This window comes from Lutra lutra, chromosome 17, assembly GCF_902655055.1.
Source record: "Lutra lutra chromosome 17, mLutLut1.2, whole genome shotgun sequence".
Taxonomy (NCBI): domain Eukaryota; kingdom Metazoa; phylum Chordata; class Mammalia; order Carnivora; family Mustelidae; genus Lutra; species Lutra lutra.
Genome location: NC_062294.1, coordinates 27,200,419 through 27,218,117, shown reverse-complemented (window position 1 = coordinate 27,218,117; position 17,699 = coordinate 27,200,419). Strand labels below are relative to the sequence as shown.

At 53.6% G+C, this 17,699-nt stretch overlaps 1 protein-coding gene across 4 annotated transcripts in view; it reads left to right on the top strand.

Annotated features, from left to right (window-relative positions):
* NLRC5 (NLR family CARD domain containing 5) overlaps nt 1-17,699 on the top strand; it is an 85,050-nt gene that overhangs the window by 46,243 nt on the left and 21,108 nt on the right. For all 4 annotated transcript variants that reach the window (XM_047709955.1, XM_047709954.1, XM_047709951.1 and 1 more), the window contains 11 exons: nt 1,234-1,302; nt 1,851-1,919; nt 2,826-2,909; nt 3,334-3,417; nt 4,884-4,973; nt 5,751-5,795; nt 6,719-6,808; nt 7,691-7,774; nt 11,820-11,903; nt 14,808-14,897; nt 15,068-15,130. In XM_047709955.1, the coding sequence (XP_047565911.1) occupies nt 1,234-1,302; nt 1,851-1,919; nt 2,826-2,909; nt 3,334-3,417; nt 4,884-4,973; nt 5,751-5,795; nt 6,719-6,808; nt 7,691-7,774; nt 11,820-11,903; nt 14,808-14,897; nt 15,068-15,130 (852 nt within the window). The remainder of the gene's footprint in view (nt 1-1,233; nt 1,303-1,850; nt 1,920-2,825; nt 2,910-3,333; nt 3,418-4,883; nt 4,974-5,750; nt 5,796-6,718; nt 6,809-7,690; nt 7,775-11,819; nt 11,904-14,807; nt 14,898-15,067; nt 15,131-17,699) is intronic.

Here is a 17,699-nt window from a genome sequence, read left to right as displayed (position 1 = left end):
CTAGGGATTTACACTAAAGAAATCAACTGGTGCAAACACATTTAGATACAGGAATGTTCACCTCACTGTTGGCTATAATAGGAGACAATGAACATGCCTTAAATATGTAGCGATTAGGTAGGAGGTAAGTAAACTAAGTTACCTTCATAGAGAAAAACTCAATGAAAATGATGATATAGCTACAGTCTTAGTCTAGAGGGTTGATTGTGGTATAACTTTAATTCACCATTTCTATAGTAAAGCTTCTGAAACATACAAGAATGGCCAACACTCCAGCTCGCACCAATAATTATCAACGTTTTGTCACCCTTGTTTCACCTATCCCTTGAAAAACTACTTTTTAAATAAGAATCTGTCCTTTAATCCTATTGATTAAGAAGAAGAAAAAAAGGAAGAGCATTCATTGCATTTTAAAAACAAAAGACTTTAAGACCCCATTCCCAAATGTTATCAGCGGAAGAGGTGGTGGGTGATTTTTCTTGATTTTCTTCTTTCTTTACTTTAATTTGAAAGTTCTCCACATGGAAGAAGTATGAGCTCTGCAATGAGCAATGTGTATTCAGGGGCGCTTTGGTGGCTCAGTCGATTAAGCCTCTGCCTTCGGCTTAGGTCATGATCCCAGGGTTCTGGGATCAAGCCCTGCATCAGGGTCCCTGCTCAGCCGGGAGTCTGCTTCTTCTTTTCCCTCTGCCCCTCCCCCTTGCGTTCTCTCTCACTGTCTTGCAAATAAACATAAACACATAAAATCTTTAAAAAGGAAGGGAGGGAGGAAGGAAGGAAGGAAAGAAAAGAAACGTGTATTTAACAGTCCATTTACACAGTCGAGGTTAGAGATGCTCCTGCTGTACGTTACAGCCCGGTGTGCACTGTCAGCACCTGTCCTGGAGCTGGCAGTGACCTCTGGCAGTGACCTCCCTGTGCTGGTTTGAGTGCCTTCACCTGAGGGTTCACACAGCAGAGGGAGGAGGGTTTCAGCCTGAGGCAGAGAAAAGGCAGAAGTGAAGTTTTCTTTCAAGGGCTTTCCAGGAAACGAGGGCTGGTTAAGTTTGCAAAATCTCTGTGGTAGAAAGATTCCAGGTGCCCAGAAGCTCAGGAAGTCACCGCAGAGTCAAGGGAGATGGCCTCGGCTAGAGGCCGGGGATGGCGCCTTTGAGGTCCCTCCGGGCCGGGTTAGAAAATGGCCCCAGGACCCCCTTCAGCTTCTTGTCTCCTTCCTGTCTTCTCTCTTGGCAGCCTGCTGCACAAAACTGTGGTCTTCACGTTTGCCCCAGAGCAGGAGGAGCAGAAGGGGAGCTGGGACAGGTAGGGCCGCACATCATCCGGGCCCTGTCCTGAGCCAGGCCCAGACCCTCCCCGACCTCCACAGCTGGACAGCATCACTCAGCTCACAGGGGACCGAGACAGACTCACAAAGGAGCAGGAAGCCAGCAGGCTTGGCAAGGGATGCAGCCCAGAGGAGGGGAGTGGCAGAGGACCGACTGCCCCCCCATTTCCCTGTGACGCGGAATGGCCTCCTGGGGTGGGGGTGGGGTAGCCAGGGAGCCTTTCGCCAGACACCGAGACCCTCGGGCATAAACCCCAAGGACCTGCAGATCGCTTGGCCCGTAGCTCTGATTTTGGTCAGGACCTTCTGGCTCCCTCTGGCCCATGCCATGTTAAAGCCATGTCCATACCTTGTCCCAGCGAGAGGCTGCGAGATTTATCCCGGGTCACACAGCCGGGACGCCAAGAACCCCAGGGGGAAGCAGGGTCTCCAGGCCTCGGGTGAAGACTGAACGGTGGGTGGTAAGGCTGAGGCCAGAGACTGGCTGGGAGTGTGCTCAGCCCGGCCATGGTGTGTGTCCCTCCAGGACTGCGCTGCCGGTCAGCCTGACGTGCCAGATGCCATCTGAGCCGCCCCCGCACCCCGCGGCAATCAGGTACAGAGACGGCCTTCCTCTGCTCAAAGCCTGTCACAGGCCTCCAGCCCCAGGGGCTCCCTGGAGGAGACAACCTGCCCGTCCAGGAGTTGTGGTCTGGCTTCCCTGCCTCCCACCTTCCCCACCTGGGGGCCCCCCCTTGTCTTAGCTCCCCTGGCCTCCAGCAGCAGATGGGTGGTGGGGACTCTGGATGGAGAGAATGGGGACATGTGTCACCTGCTTTCCTCATCCTGGGGCTGAGCTCAGCCCTTACAGGGCTCCTGTCGATGTTCTGGCTTCTCACTTACTCTCTGTCCATCTGAATCTGTCTGTCTGTCTGTCTCTGTTGTTCCTTATTTCTCTTATATTTTCTGTTTCTCTGTCTTTGCTTGCTGCCCCTTCTGTCATTGTCTGTCTGTCCTCCCCTGGTGCTGTGTGTGCAGGTGTGTGTGCATGTGTGTAGATGTGCACATGTGTAGGTGCCCTTGTGTACATGTGTGTAGGTGTGTGTGCATGTGTGTGTAGGTGTATGTTTGCGGATGCATGTGTAGGTGCGTGTGTGTAGGTGCATGTGTGTGGGTACCTGTGTGTAGGTACGTGTGTGTGCGTACGTGTGTGTGCATGTAGGTGCACATCCCTATGTATGCCTGCGTGCATAAGCACACGAGCGTGCGTGCGTGTCCGTGTGTCTGCATCTGTCTCTGCTGTCTCTCATCTCAGTGTCTCTCCATCTTGGTCTCCCTGTGTCTCTGACTGGCCCTCGGCTGCCTGTGCAATCTTGGGTGTGTGCTGTGTGCTGGTGCGTCTCTGTCTCTCTGGATGCCAGACACGTCCCTGTCCCTCTTCTTCAAGCCTCTCTGCCTGCATGCCTGGGGGCTGTGGCCGCTGTTGCCTCTGTTCTAAGGGGCCGCCCTTCCTCCTCTGCAGGCTGACACACTGCGGCTTGCAGGCCAAGCACCTAGAGCAGCTCTGCAGGGCGCTGAGAGGAAGCTGCCACCTCAGTCAGCTGGAGTGAGTGGCGGCTGCTGGGGGGTTGGGGTGGGGCTCACAGGCGGCAGGTGTTTGCCTGTGTGGTTTTGTTTTGACTTTTTTAAAGATTGTGATCAGCGGTGTTTCCCTGCTGCAATCAGGAACCCCTAAAGGAGTCCAGGCAGGGTTGTAGACCTTCCGCCTAAAACATAGGTCTCTACATATGACCCCCTCTGAAGCCCCTCCCTGACCCCCCAAGGGTCACGAGCCTCAGGATGGAAGTTGGGTAGGAGGGAAACTCCAGCAGACCGGTGAGAGATCTGCTGAGACCTGGCCTGGTCGCCCAGGGCCCTGTGCCAGTTTCATGAGAAGCAGAGTGACTGAGCCACAGAGGTGGAGACACAGAGCTCCTACAGCCGGGTGTGCCCACCCTCCGCTAACCAGCTTTCGCTGTTGCCCCTCCCAGCTTCTCAGGCAACGCTCTGGGAGACGAAGGCGTGGCCCAGCTGGCTCAGCTCCTCCCAGGGCTGGGAGCTCTGCAGTCCTTGGAGTAAGTAGCCAACTAGACGAAGCCTCTAGGCTTGTCCTCATCGGGAGGAGGGTGTGTGTGTGTGTGTGTGTGTGTGTGTGTGTGTGTGTGTGTCCTTCTGTGTCCAGTCTCATTCCTTCCTGGGGGTTTTGTAAAGATTGAATCAGAAAACACACCTCAATCACCCAGTCCCGTCCCTGGCACATGGGAAGTGCTCACAGAGGGTAGTTTGCTGTGGCGAGTCTCAGGAAGAGAGACTGGCCTCTGGCACTCAGTGATCCAGCTGCCGATCTAAGGTTTTACTTCCTGAACTTGACTTTGTGGCTCTGCACAGGCTCTCTGGGAGGCCCAGGCCACCTGGGACTATGCGAGCTTGGGTGAGAAGCATTAGCTAACGGTTAGTTAGCTACCCTAATGACTGGCAGCCCTTCTGGGCCTGGGTTGCTGGGAGGGGCTGTTGCTAGGCTACAGGCTGGCTGGGGAGGATGTGTACCAGACAGGACGCCCCGGCAGGATGCTCAGGGCAGCTGGAGAGCAGAGAAGGGGGAGATGTTCAGTGCAGGCGGGAAGCCCCGGGAGGTGACCAGGAGCCTCCAGACTTTGCCTGCAACAGACCAGAGTTTCCGGATGCTAGAAGGCCCCTGTGTTTTGGGCTCCCACATATCTTTCTCCTCCTCCTAAGTTCTTCGGGGCTGAAGTCAGAGGAGAGAGCTCGTACCTATTAGGTTCTCTGTGTGACCTTAGTTAAGTTCCATGAACTCTCTGGGCTCCAGGTTCTCAGGGAACACCTAAAGAGTGTGTGTGTGTGTGTGCGCGCGCGCGCATGCAAGCACATGTGCAAATGTGGTGGGGGGCTTTGGTTTTGGCTACAACTTTAGAATGAGTTCTAGCCTGAGGGCCCTGCCTGCTCAGTCTTTCTGGGGGATCTGGGAAGATGGGGTTGCCTCTGTTCCTGTTCCGGCCCGTTTGTGGGCAAAATCCCTGTGTGGCCTTCTCAGTACTGAGGAATCATCTGAGCCCCGGCCTGAGAGATCTGTGCTCCCCTACCCATGCCTGTGCCAGAGGAGGGCGGCATTAAATGGCAAATAGAAAGCACCCTGACAGCTTGACAGGCCCGAAAAAAGGAAAAGCTTTCTCCCTGCCTTTTGAACAGGGGCCTTGCATTTTTATTTTGCACTGGGCCCGACCTTCAGGGTGCCTTCAGCACCGGCCTGAAAGCACTCCCCAGTTTCATGCAGACCCAGAGAACCAGAGTTCTAATCCCAGCTCTGTTACCAACATGTCTCATAACCTTGAGCAAGACCTTGCCACTTTCTGGGCCTCAATTTTCCTATCTGTACAATGGGGAGTCAGAAGAGGTACCCTCTAGCCGTCTGGGGGTCATCGGGACTCGGGGACAGCCCTCCCCTGCCCTGGGCTCTGACCACAAAGAGGGTGTCTGTGAGTCTCAGGTGAGCTCCATCAGTGTCTCCCCTGTGATTCTCCAGCCTCAGTGAGAACGATTTGTCCCTGGATGTGGTGTTCATGTTGACCCCATGCTTCTCCACTCTGCCTTGGCTCCTTCACTTGGACATCAGGTCAGTGTGGCTCTGGGCCCCCTCCCTGCCCCCGACCCCACGGGCCATGGGCTCCCACCGCGCTTCCTTGTCTGTCCCATTCACAGTGTCGCCTCTCCGGGTCCTGCGTGGCACTAGGCCCCATGAGCATGTGGTAGGTGTCTGCTGAATGAATGAATGGACGATGAATGAAAGTAGCCTCAGGACACTGCTGTCTCTCCAAGTTTGCCATGGAGATCCAGCAACTCTCCCTTACTCACGCTCTGGATCCTCCTGGGAGACGCTTATGGAAAACTGCGGCTCCCTGATGGAGGTTGGGTGCCCGAGGACTGGTCTCGGTCATGGGGTTTCTGGAGCTGATAAGAACATAGAAGGGAGGCCTCCTGGCCAGGCAGCCTGGAGTCAAGCCATGCAGATGAGCCATAGTTTCAGTGGGGTCTGCCCCTTCCCCCGACTTTCTCCTTCCAAGAGCGGGAGGTGTGGGCACAGACAGATCAAGTTCAAATCCAGGCTCACCACTTAACCTGCTGTGCAGCTTTGAGCAGTCACTGGGCCTCTCTGTGCCCATTTTTCTCATCTGTCAAAGGGGAGTAAGACTATACCCTTTATCTGACAGCCTTATCGTAAGCGTGAAAGGAGGCCCCGGTGGTGGTGTGCTTTGTATGTGCCTCAGTCCGTGTCATTATGCTTAGTATGTTGTACGTTGTTGTATTTGCTGAGAGTGTAGGCCACCATCCAGGCCCTCCGTGGCCAGGCCATCTGGTCTCTCTCAGACGACTGCCTCTTCTCTGTCTGCAGCTCTGACAGCCAGCGTGTCGTCCTGAGAGGTGACAGAAGAGGCAGGTGAGAAAGGAAAGCTCCGAGGAGGGGAGGATGGGCTCCCCCTCCCCCTGGCCTCCATTTCCTACAGGTGCCCCCTACCCCAGCCCCACGCTGACCACTGTTGGCCCTAGAGTAACCCACTCAGGTCTGGCACCCCTTCTGCAGATGAACCCCTGTGTCCATCAGTTCACAGTAATCGGCCACTTAGCTCTGTTCAGAAAGGAGGCAGGGCAGCTGGAGAGGGAGACACGATGGCGGGGGTGTGGCAGAACAGGTGCTCCCTCAGGGCTGCTGAGTGGGAGGGAGGGTGGCCGGCCTCTGCCCCTCGGGACCTCTGCAGACTTCATATGAGTCACCGCCCTTCACACTCTGGGTATGGCGTTCGAGAAGCCAAGAACGGTTGGTGCTCTTAAAAAGTTTCCACACCTTTGCAGTAAACAAGGCATCAGTTCTGCACAGATGTTCCCAGCTGCCCCCTAGTGGGGCCGGGGCCCCCTGGTCTCTCAAGGGAGGTTGGCAGGCCCAGGGGCAGCCTAATGTGGAGCTGGGGAGCTTGGCAGCTGGGCAGATGGCCTTCCCAGCTAAGGTGTCAGTGGAGGCATTGTCAGACCAGCCGGGCTGCCTGAAGCTGGAGTGGCCCAAGGCCAGGGTGGTCTTGCGTCCTGGGCCAGGGTCTCGATTTCTGGGCACTCTCTGGGTTCTCGAAGCCTAGAGAGTGGAAGGCTGGGGATGATCAGAGGGAGGAGGGGTTCTGTCCCGGCCCCCCCTGACCTAACCAGGTACTGCCACCCAGACAGGTGTAAGCTCCCAGCTTTTCTCACTCTGGCATCTGTATAAGGAGGGACTTGATGGTCCCTAGGCCCCTGCAGTCCTGACCTCTGAGTCTTGTCTTCCCATGTGTGTGTTGTGAACTTTCCTCTCAAAAATGGTCTCCCGACTTCAAGGGATCTATTGGCTGGTGGGTCCTTGCCAGAGTTCCCAGCTGGAGCCCAGTTCTCGGCCTTTCATCAGCGCTGCGTCCCCAGGAGCCTCTGGTACTGTCTTAACCCACTTCTTTTTGGGGGGTAACCATGATACAGTGAAGAGTTGGGGAGTGAGGAGAGCCTGGGGCCTGGGGCTGGGGGAAGAGAGTTCGAGAGAAGGAAAAGAAAGGGGGCCAGTATGAGGGCTGCTGAGGGGGCTGCTGGGCCCAGTGTTCTCCCCAGAGAAAAGATTCCACGCTGTTTTTCAGAAGACATCCCAGCTCTGCCATGGCTGTGTGACCATGGCTGGGCCCCTCTCCTCTCTGGGCCTTGATTTCCTCACCTAGGAAGAGAGATGCCTCATCTGGGGCCCAAACAGGGTTATCCAGAGGAGAAGTGGGAGGAATGTCCTAGGCAGGTGGGTCAGCCTGGGCATAGGAAGGCCCTGAGGAGGGAAAGTTTAGCTCTGGAGAGGCACCTCAGTGTGGCTGGCATACACAGGGCCCGTGGAGGCAAGAGAAGCCATGGAAAAGGCCCTTCGCTTTTAGCCTGAGAGTAATAGGGAGCCACAGGGGGCTTAAGTGCCTGAGAAGCATGGTCAGATTTGCACAGTTAAAAAATAAGCCGCTGGTAAGTGGAAAAGTATTGCAGGGAGGCAAGAGCAGAATTGGAGGGTGTTAAAGTGGTCCAGGCAAGTGACAATGGTGGCCCGGACTCTGGCAAGGGCAGTGGGGAGGCACTGGATGGAGTGAGGGCAGCTAGGCACTAGGAGGCCTTTACCGTCACTTAGTGGTGGGGATCGGGCTGTAGGGGACTTGGGGTGCAGAGCGTGCCCTGTGAGGGGACGATCCTACAGCCTGGAGATTGAGAAGGAGGGGTGGAGAGAGAAGGGGAGAGTCCCTGGGGCTGTACACCCTGGGCCCTTTCTGACCCCCTGCCCCTGCCCGCTTTTAGCCTCAGGCAGTGTCAGCTGGAACCCCTGAGCCTCGCCCACCTCTGTGAGACTCTGAAGAAGTGTCCGGGGCCTCTGGAAGTCAAGTAAGTAAGGGGGGCACAGTCCTAGAGGGCACAATGGGGGCATCTGCCCAGTGACTTGGGTGGGAGCGTTCTGGTTAGAGGCCGGGTGAGTTCTTCCTGGTCCCCAGCCCTTGGAGCCCTACCCTGCCCCTCACCTACCTGTAGCAGGCTCCTTGCGTCCCGATAGGGCACCCTACCCTTCTACCACTAGAGGCTGTGCTAGGCCCAGGGCTCCCTCTACAGCATTTGCTCAACTCGGGGCATCTGGGAGCCCCAGGCTGCTCCCTCTACCCCTGGAGCCCCACCCGGCACCCCCTCCATGCCTGCCTCCATAGCTGGAGCATGTCCCTTCTGAGGGCCCCCCCAGGGCCTCCCTCTCCTGGTTACCCACTCACCCAGCCCAGAACCCCCAGGGTCTGTGACCAGAGACTCGACCTGCAGTCAGGAGTCCCGGCTCAGCCAGCTAACGGGCTGGGTGCCCTTGGGCACATGGCTCTAACTCGGTGTGCCTCCGCTTTGTCACCTCTAGAGATGGGCAGCCTTTCCTTTGTCCTCCTGCTTATCACTTTATCACAATTACCTTACAGTAAAGAAATCCAAGACAAGCCTCGCTCCCCTAAATCAGCCCTTCTCCACATCCAGTCCGTGTTGTCACTGGGCCCGTGACCAGTGTCCCCCACCCCCCGCCCCGGTCTAGGCACCTGATGCGTTTTTCCTGTTCAGAGCCACAGACCCCGCTGTGTTCCCTGGCTGCGCTTGACACGGTTTTCCCTTGACGACGGTCATTGTTCTTGCTTTCCCGCTCGCATCTCTGGTGCCCTCCTGGCCCTTGCGAGCAGCTCATCTATGGTCACCCAGGGTCCATCCTTCCGTGCCTCTCTCCATGTGCGCGCACATGGGGACCCGGAACAAGGAGGCTTTAACATCATTATGAGACACGGGATTTTACCGTGTCAGATCTCCACAGCTGGCTCTTGTCTCAGGACAGTACATCATGACTTCCCTGGAATGTGGAGTCCAGGAACTTTTAAATAAGCGCTTATTTTCGAATAAGTTAAGGCTTGATTTACAGAAAAGTTGCAAAGTTAGTCCAGAGAGTTCCTCCGCCCCTAGCCCCCTGTGGTTAGTATCACCCGTCATGGTCCGTTTGTCGCGACTGGGAAGCCGGCCTTGCTTGCCACATTCACCACACTCTAGGCTTTCCTCAGATGTCCCCGGTTTTCCCTCCTAAGACCCTTTCTCTGACCCAGCATCCCCTCCAGGATCCCGCATGGCGTTTAGGCGTCATGTTCTCAGCCTCTCTGGTCTGTGACGGGTTGTCAGTCTTTGTTTTGCATAACTTTGGCAGCTTTGAGGCGTACTCAATAGATACTTTGCAAAATGGCCCTCAGTGTGGGTTTATCTGATGTTTTTCTGATGGGTAAACTGGGGTTCTGGGTCTGGGGGAAGAAGACTGCAGAAGTGAAGTATGCTTCTCGTCCCATCTCAGAGGCACGTGCTGTCGACTTAGGACTGTTGAAGTTGACCTTGACTGCCTGTTGATGTTGACCTTGACTGCCTGGCCGAGGAAGTGTTTGTCAGGTTTCCCCACTGTGAAGTTACTTTTTAATTAAAAAAAAAAAAACCACACTTCTATTATGGATACTTTGGAGCATATATGAAAGCAGAGAGAGTAGTGGAATGGGCCCTCACTTCCCGTCTGCCTTCCTCAGTAATTACCATGCTGTGGTCCCAGCACACACCTGTACACACAGTATTTTGAAGCAAGTCCCAGACACCTCTTAACTTCATCCATAGTTATATGTAGCTCAAAGATAAGTGCCCTTTTTTTAAAGGTTTTATTTACTTATTTGAGAGAGAGAGAGAGAGGGAAAAAGAACCTGAAGCAGACTCTGGGCTGAGCGCAGAGCCCGAAGTGGGTCTTGATCTCACACCCTGAGATCATGATCTGAGCTGAAGCCAAGAGCTGGCCACTTAACTGACTGAGCCACCCAGGCGCCCCTGTTTATTTTTTTAGTATAACCACAAAACCATTATCAGACCTAAAATATTTGGGGGGGGGGTCTTTTGTTTCTCTATCTATCTATCTATATATATATATACTTTTTATTTAAATTCAAGTAATTAACATAATGTATTACTGGTTTCAGAGGCAGAGGTCAGTGATTCATCCGTCTTATGTAACTCCCAGGGCTCATTACATCACGTGCCCTCCTTCATGCCAGTTTATTTTTTCACATCTGTGCCTTTGAATATTAACCCTCCATAGGGGCACCTGGGTGGCTCAGTGGGTTAAAGCCTCTACCTTCGGCTCAGGTCATGGTCCCAGTGTCCTGGGATTGAGCCCCACATCGGGCTCTGTGCTCTGCAGGGAGCCTGCTTCCACCTCTCTCTCTATCTGTCTGCCTCTCTGCCTACTTGTGATCTCTGTCTGTCAAATAAATAAATAAAATCTTTTTAAAAAAATATTAACCCTCCATAGTTTAGATGTGCCACAGGCTCCTCAGCCGCAGCCGTCTAGAGTTTAGGTGGACGCCCAGGCTGCTTCCAGCAGTGAGGGAGCCAGTGCTGCAGAAAGCGCTTTTCTGTCGTGTAACTGCTAAGCACCTCCTATATACCAGGCACTGGGCCAGGCCCTGGAGGGGGCACAAGGATACAGCTGGACGTCCCTGCCTGCTGTGGCTCCCCTTCTGCAGCTGGAGGCTTTGTGTCAGCTGCCCCCAGCAGCGCTGGGTGGACTGAGCACAGATGGGGGTCTGAGGGCCCCCCTCCCTCAGCTGTGGCTGGAGAAAGTGGGATAATAGCATGAAAGCACTTTGCCGACTGTAGAGTGCCAGGACTACGTACCAGAATATTGTTATCAACGTGCTTAATGCTGAACTCCAGTCACCGGATGCTGGGGAAGGGGATGGGGAAGAAGACCACAGAAGTGAAGTATGCTTCTCGTCCCATCTCAGAGGCGCGTGCTGTTGACTTAGGACTGTTGAAGTTGACCTTGACTGCCTGTTGATGTTGACCTTGACTGCCTGTTGATGTTGACCTTGACTGCCTGGCCGAGGAAGTGTTTGTCAGGTTTCCCCACTGTGAAGTTACTTTTTAATTAAAAAAAAAAAAAAAACCACACTTCTATTATGGATACTTTGGAGCATATATGAAAGCAGAGAGATTAGTGGAATGGACCCCCCCGAATTCTACCACTGCAGGTCTGCTCTGCCTGGGCACTGCCAGCATTCCATGTGAGATGTTGTAATGGGTTAAGTTGCTATTATTGCCTTAAAAAAAAGAAAAGTGTCAAGCCCACACTGACCCAGCCAGAGGTCATGACACTGTGTACTGGGGGACTGGTGGGATAGGAACAGGGACAGCAAAGGGCAGAAGGGGAGAAGGCACAAGGAAGACACAGCTCAAAAGCCTCTGGGAGTGGGGAGGTTGCTCCAGACCCCTGCAGAAGCTCTATATGTCGCAGGGTGCTTAGACACTCTACTGGTCCTGGGTCTGCAGCTCAAGCAGACCCCAAAGGCTGGATGTCGGCAGTTTCTCCCAAGTGGGCTGGGTTCTGACAGATTATCCTGACAAGCAATCAGCTGGTTGATCTGGTTTTGACGGACAACCCGAGACCCCAGCTAACCTGCACCTCAGCCCCTTTGCTGACCAGCTGTGGACCGAGTGGCCGCCATTGATCTCACCATGGGTCAAGGTGTCGTGCTCTTCCTAACAAGTGTCTTCTGCACAGGGCCCATCTCCAGGGCCCTTGAGAAAATGCTCCCGTGAGTCTGTGACATTCAGGGAAAAGTATTAAGAGTTCCCTGGGAAAGTCACAATGCCCAGCAGCGTACTCAAACTCTTGAGACGTCCTGCCGCAAAGGAAAACAATTTCCTTTGGCTTAACCAGCACTTTCCAGACTTGTGTGACCTTCGTTTTCCTCCAGCCTCAATGATAATGCAAGGGCCTGGCATTTGGAGGGAGCGTGCTGGACAGCTCCTGTCCAGAGGGCTCTGGCTGCGAGGGTGCACTCCTAGCTTTCCCCGAGGCTCCCCCGCCTCATTCGGTTGCTTTGTTTCACAGATTGTCCTGTGAGGTCCTGAGTGACCAGAGCCTGGAGACCCTGCTGCACCACCTAGCCCGGCTCCCCCAGCTCAGCCTGCTGCAGTAAGACCGCTTCCCCCATCTCCCTATGCTAGGCTGAAGGTCTTAGCTTGCAAAGCCGTCCTCTCCTTCCCCGCCACTCATTTTTCTTGGGCTTTTATTTTATCTGGGAGCTCTTCCCTAATACCTCTCTCACCTTGGGGTGTGTGTGTGGGGGTGGGTGCTGTGTGATCAGTTTCCTCATCTGTGAAATGGGACTCCTGTTCCCCAACCCCTCCCCCAGGGCTGGGGCTCCAACAAGACAGGTGTTCTCTGGGCACGTCGAGGAACAGAGGGGCTATGGCAAATGGGCTGTCGTACTTCTCACCCATGGAAAGGTCACCAGATCCTCGAAAGGGACTTGACAGATGTAGGTGGTGTCTCTGTCACACGCCAGTTTTTAAAGGTCACCGTCTAACTCTGCCAAAGGGGAACTGAAGCAGCATCCTCCAAAGTATTTAAAACTCCACTTTCTAATTTCAGCACAGACTGGTTAGAATTTAAAAAGGATTTACTTTAAATACTCTTCCAGCAGGGGGAAAGCAGCTGCAGCTGGGATGGAAAAATACAACGGGAAATTAAATCATACCGTTAATAACAGCAACATAAGTACTAAGGCTAAGGCTCTCTGGGACGCCCGAGGCAGCTCACTTCGCAGCCGGGATCTTGCTTGTCCCCGAGTCCTACTGGGAAGGGACGGAGGAGCCGTGTGACATTCAGAGGTGGGCAGATGTGGCAGAGCTCGTGTCCACGCACGGCCCCCACGACGGGAGGGGCTCCTTTGAACATACAAAGTGGCAGGCGAAAATGACCAGGTGGGAAGCCCCGGACCAGTGAAGGACTTCTCCGTGCCCACATCACACAGCCCCTAAAGCTCTTCTGTCTTTGGAATGAGGTGGCCAGCCTGCTTTGTACTACTCAATCCATACACTGTTTGGAGGGCTGGAGACACAGCCAGGCAGGGGGAGAAAAGAGTACGTCCTCGTCATCTTGGAGCTCACCTTGTAATAGAGGTAGCTGGACGATAAGCAAGTAAGACAAATTCAGACAGTGATAAGGTATTTGTCTAGGTGATGTGGAAAAGAGTGCCTGCAAAGGTGAGGGCATCAGGGAATGCCTCTGAGAAGGGATGCTAAGGTTCAGCCTGGAAGACCAAAAGGACCCAGGCTTGTGAAGAGCAGGGAACAGCATTCCAAACAGAGGGAAGAGCATGTAGGAGGCCCTGAGGCAAGATTGAACTTGGTAGGGTCAAGGAACAGCCAGAAGGGCACTATGGCAGGAGGGGAGGTGGAGAGAGGGACCTGGGCCGGGTCACACATGGCCTGGGAGCCATGGGGAGGAGTTTGGGATTTTTGTCCAAGGGGACTTGAAAGACAAGAGGTGTGATGTGTGTTTTCTTTTTCTTTTTTCTTTTTTTTTAAAGATTTTATTTATTTGACAGAGAGAGCGCGCGCATGAGCAGGGGGAGCAGCAGGCAGAGGGAGAGGAAGAACCAGGCTTGATCCCAGGACCCCGGGATTATGACCTGAGCAGAAAGCAGATACTTAACCGACTAAGCCACCCAGGCACCCCTGTGATGTGTGTTTTCAAAAGCTCAGTGTGAGGGCGCCTGGGTGGCTCAATTGGTTAAGCATCTGCCTTCAGCTCGGGTTGTGATCCCAAGGTCCTGGGATCGAGCCCCATGTCTGGCTCCCTGCTCTGCAGGGAGCCTGCTTCTCCCTTTCCCTCTGCCTGCTGCTCCCCCTGTTTGTGCTCTCTCTCTCTGTGTCAAATAAATAAATAAAATCTTGAAAGAAAAGGGGCGCCTGGGTGGCTCAGTGGGTTGGGCCTCTGCCTTCGGCTCGGGTCATGATCTCAGGGTCCTGGGATCGAGCCCCGCTTCGGGCTCTCTGCTCAGCGGGGAGCCTGCTTCCTCCTCTCTCTCTGCCTGCCTCTCTGCCTACTTGTGATTGCTCTCTGCCAAATAAATAAATAAAATCTTTAAAAAAAAAAAAAAGAAAAGAAAAGCTCAGTCAGGGTGCTGGGTAGAGAACAGGTTGGGGGACAAGCGTGGAAATGAGAGCAGGGAAGAGGCTGTGTAGGGTCGGAGATGGTGGGTCCAGGATTGGTGGGGCTGGGGCAGAAGCAGGTCGATTCGGGATGCGTCTTGAGAGTAGAATGAACAAGACAAGTGGAGGAGGGTTTATGGGGCAAGGGAAGTGGAGGGGCCAAGGACACCTCCAAGGGCAAGACAGAGCCATCTCACTTTCGCTAAGACAGTGGTTCCCAGCTGGGGGGCACTTTGCTCCCCAGTGATACATGGCCGTGGAGACATTTTTAGTTGTCGTGGCAGTGGGAAGTGGACAGGGACAGGGAGAATTACGAATGAGTTTAGTGCGTAGAGGTCTGCTGTGCCTCTGAACACCCTACTGGACAGCCCCAACAACGAGTTATCTGGCCCCAAATCTGATCGATAGCTAGCCCCAGATTTGGGGTTGAGAAACTGCTCCAAGGGCCTAAAGCTTCCCGCTCCCTGTCAGGAGGACTGGGCTGTTAAGTCTGTGCTTGGGGCCAGAAACAATATAATCATAAAACGAGCATGGGTATCACAGGTATCACGCTAGGCACTACACCAACTTGATGTATTTAAGTCCTCACCACACCCTAGAGGAAGGTATCCCACAGGTGGTCCTGTTTTCCGGGTAAGGAAGCTGAGTCTCAGAGAGGTTAAGTGACTCTTCCAAGGACACACAGCCAGTAAGCAGAACTGGAGCTCAAACCTAGGTCTGCTTGACTTGAAGTCTCTGTTTTTCCCCCTTGAGTCCCTGCCTGCCTTCTTACTGCCTCGCTGACCTCCCTTTCCTTCCCCTCCGGCCCATCCAGGCTACTTGCCCACTCTTGGCTTGGCTCCAACTTGCCTACATAAGGCCCCGCTCCTTTCCTTCTCAGGCTAAGCCAGACGAAGCTGTCCCCGAAGAGCCCCCTCCTGCTGGCCGACTTCTTCAGCCTGTGGCCACGGGTTCGGAAGGTGGATCTCAGGTGGGCGTCACCCTAGGACAACTGGCTCTAGCCTTGGAGGGTTGTGCCCTGTCTGGTGGGTGGAAGGGACCCAAGTCAGGGGCATGGCTTCTGCAGGAAGGGGCGCCTGCCCCCAGGGGCATCCTGAGGCTGTGGCCAAGGGCGGCTGACTCAGGTCCTGTCTGCTCCAGGTCCCTGTGTCACGTGACCCTGCACTTCAGGTCCAGTGAGGAGCGGGAAGGCGAGTGCTGTGGGTAAGTCCCTGAAACCGTGCCCAGGCAGCTGGTAGGTACTGGGGATCTGCCTCTTGGATGCCTAGAGCAGAGTACAGCTTGCCTCCCGTGGGCCACTTCCTTGAAAGGACCCAGCAGGGAGCCTTGTTTCCTTCAACATGAAGAAGCAGAGGTCCAGAGAGGGCCGGGCTTTGGCAAAGGCACATAAGGAGGACCTGTCAGACTAGGCCAGAGCTTACGGGCCTGGTCCAAGGAAAATGACTTTGTAACAGGCTCACTGGGCTTTAATCCCAGCTCCATGGGGCCTGGCTCCTTGCACGAGCTCCTTAACCTCTATGTTCCGCGGCTTCCGCAGAGAAAAGGGAGCCAGCATATCGCAGGCTGTTTGCAAGGATTAACCAAGACGATGTGTAAAGCAGGTCGCACTCCCAGACACGGGTGTCCTTGCCCAGCTGGCTCCCGGATCCGTGCTCCATGGCTGCCTGGTGACAGGGAGGAGGTGCTGCCCCAGAGGCAGGATAATGGGGTGGAGGGCAACCTTCGCCTGAAGAGATGACGTTTCTGGGAGCGGATGCCACTGGCTCGCCAAGAGGCCTCGGACCAGACCCTTCTCTCGTCGGCCTCAGCCTCCTCAGCTGTGAAGTCACAATAAATAGGAGAATAAAGATATGTTGAATATCTGCAGGATGCCATTCTAGAGCCTTCTACGCGTTGTGTCCCATATGCCTCACGGCTGTGATCTCACAGCAGGAAGGGGGCCATCGGGACTCGAACCCAGGCCATTCCACTGTGCTCTTCAGCCCAGGGCAGACAGACTTTTCCCCATAAAGGTTAGATTGGAAGGAGTTTGCGGTTTGCAGGCCACACGATCTCTCTGACAGCCACCCGACCCCGCCATTGTAGCTCGAAAGCAGTGCAGACAGTAGGTGAAGCGATGCTCCCACGCCCTCCGTGCTGGTGAGACACGTTCATAGACGTGGAGACTGGCATTTTGTGTGTCGTGCATGTGTCAGAAAGTCGCCTTCTTTTGATTTTTTTTTCTCCACCATTTGAAAAATGGAAAAAATTATTCTTAGCTTTGCAAAAACCAGACGGCCCTGGGCCATAGTTTCCCACCTCCTGCCCGAGGCCAATGCTACCCCTGACTTCTCGAATGCCCGGATTGTTTCTAAGCCCAGAGTTTCCAAAATGCAGGACAGAGACCAGGATGAGAGGGTTTTTCAGGAGGTTGGGCACAAGTATGGTAGTACAACATCACCCGAGTCCCTTCGTGAGGTCATTATTCCCTTTTTGATTCTCAATCTGATTAAGGCCAAGCAGAAGTCTGGGTGGGGGGTTGGCCTGACTTCAGCGTGGTTCTAACACTTGCTGAGTCCCGTTCTTTTTTTTTTTTTTTTTTAAAGATTTTATTTATTTATTTGACAGAGATCACAAGTAGGCAGAGAGGCAGGCAGAGAGAGAGAGGAGGAAGCAGGCTTCCCGCTGAGCAGAGAGCCCGATTCGGGGCTCGATCCCAGGACCCTGGGATCATGACCTGAGCCGAAGGCAGAGGCTTTAACCCACTGAGCCACCCAGGCGCCCCGCTGAGTCCCGTTCTTAATCAAGGGGGAGAGCTGTCAGCCAGGACATTCTGGCTCAAACTTAAGGATGATATTTGGCTTTCATTTCACACGTCCTTATCCCTGTGGTCTGTTTGTGGCATCCATGCCCCTTTTCCACCTGAGTGAATGATATGAGGTTTCCTTTTGCAATAAATGCATCCAGTGAAAAGAATGAGCTGATTTAAAAATAGGAAGTAAATAATAGTATAATAAGGAATTTGGGAATGGGGGACAATCAGGAAGGAGAGGAACAGCAATTAAAAATTTGAGATACTGGGACGCCTGGGTGGCTTAGTGGGTTAAGCCACTGCCTTCAGCTCAGGTCATGATCCCAGGGTCCTGGGATCGAGCCTCACATCAGGTTCTCTGCTCAGCAGGGAGCCTGCTTCCCCCTCTCCTTCTGCCTGCCTCTCTGCCTACTTGTGATCTCTCTCTCTGTCAAATAAATAAATAAATCTTTAAAAAAAAATTCGAGATACTGATTTTAGGTACTTTCTGATTTTAAGATTCTTCTTCTTTTTCCCTGTTTTTTGGGGTTTCTTTTTGTTTTTTTTTTTTTTTAGTTGTTAGCTGGTGATGATAGGTCCTTCTTTTACCTTACTGTGTAGTCTTAATTTAGACCTTCCAAAGGCAGATTTACTGTTAAATCTGTGTGTGGCTATTTATTCATTTTTATTAGAGTAGAGGTGGCCTACAACATTGTGTTAGTTGCAGATGTACAACCTAATGGTTGGACAGCTCTGTGCGTTAGGCATTGTTCGCCATGATGGGGACAGTCGCCGTCTGTCACCGTACAATGTTATTACAGTATCGTTGACTATATTCATGATGCTCTACTTTTCATCTTATGCTTTACATCATCCCCTTGACTTATTTTGTAACTGGAAGTTGGTATCTCTGAATCCCCTTCACCTCAATTCCAATGTCAAAGGCAAGAGCAGGCATCACACTTCTTCTCTCCCTCCCCACCCCGCATGTCTGTTCATTAA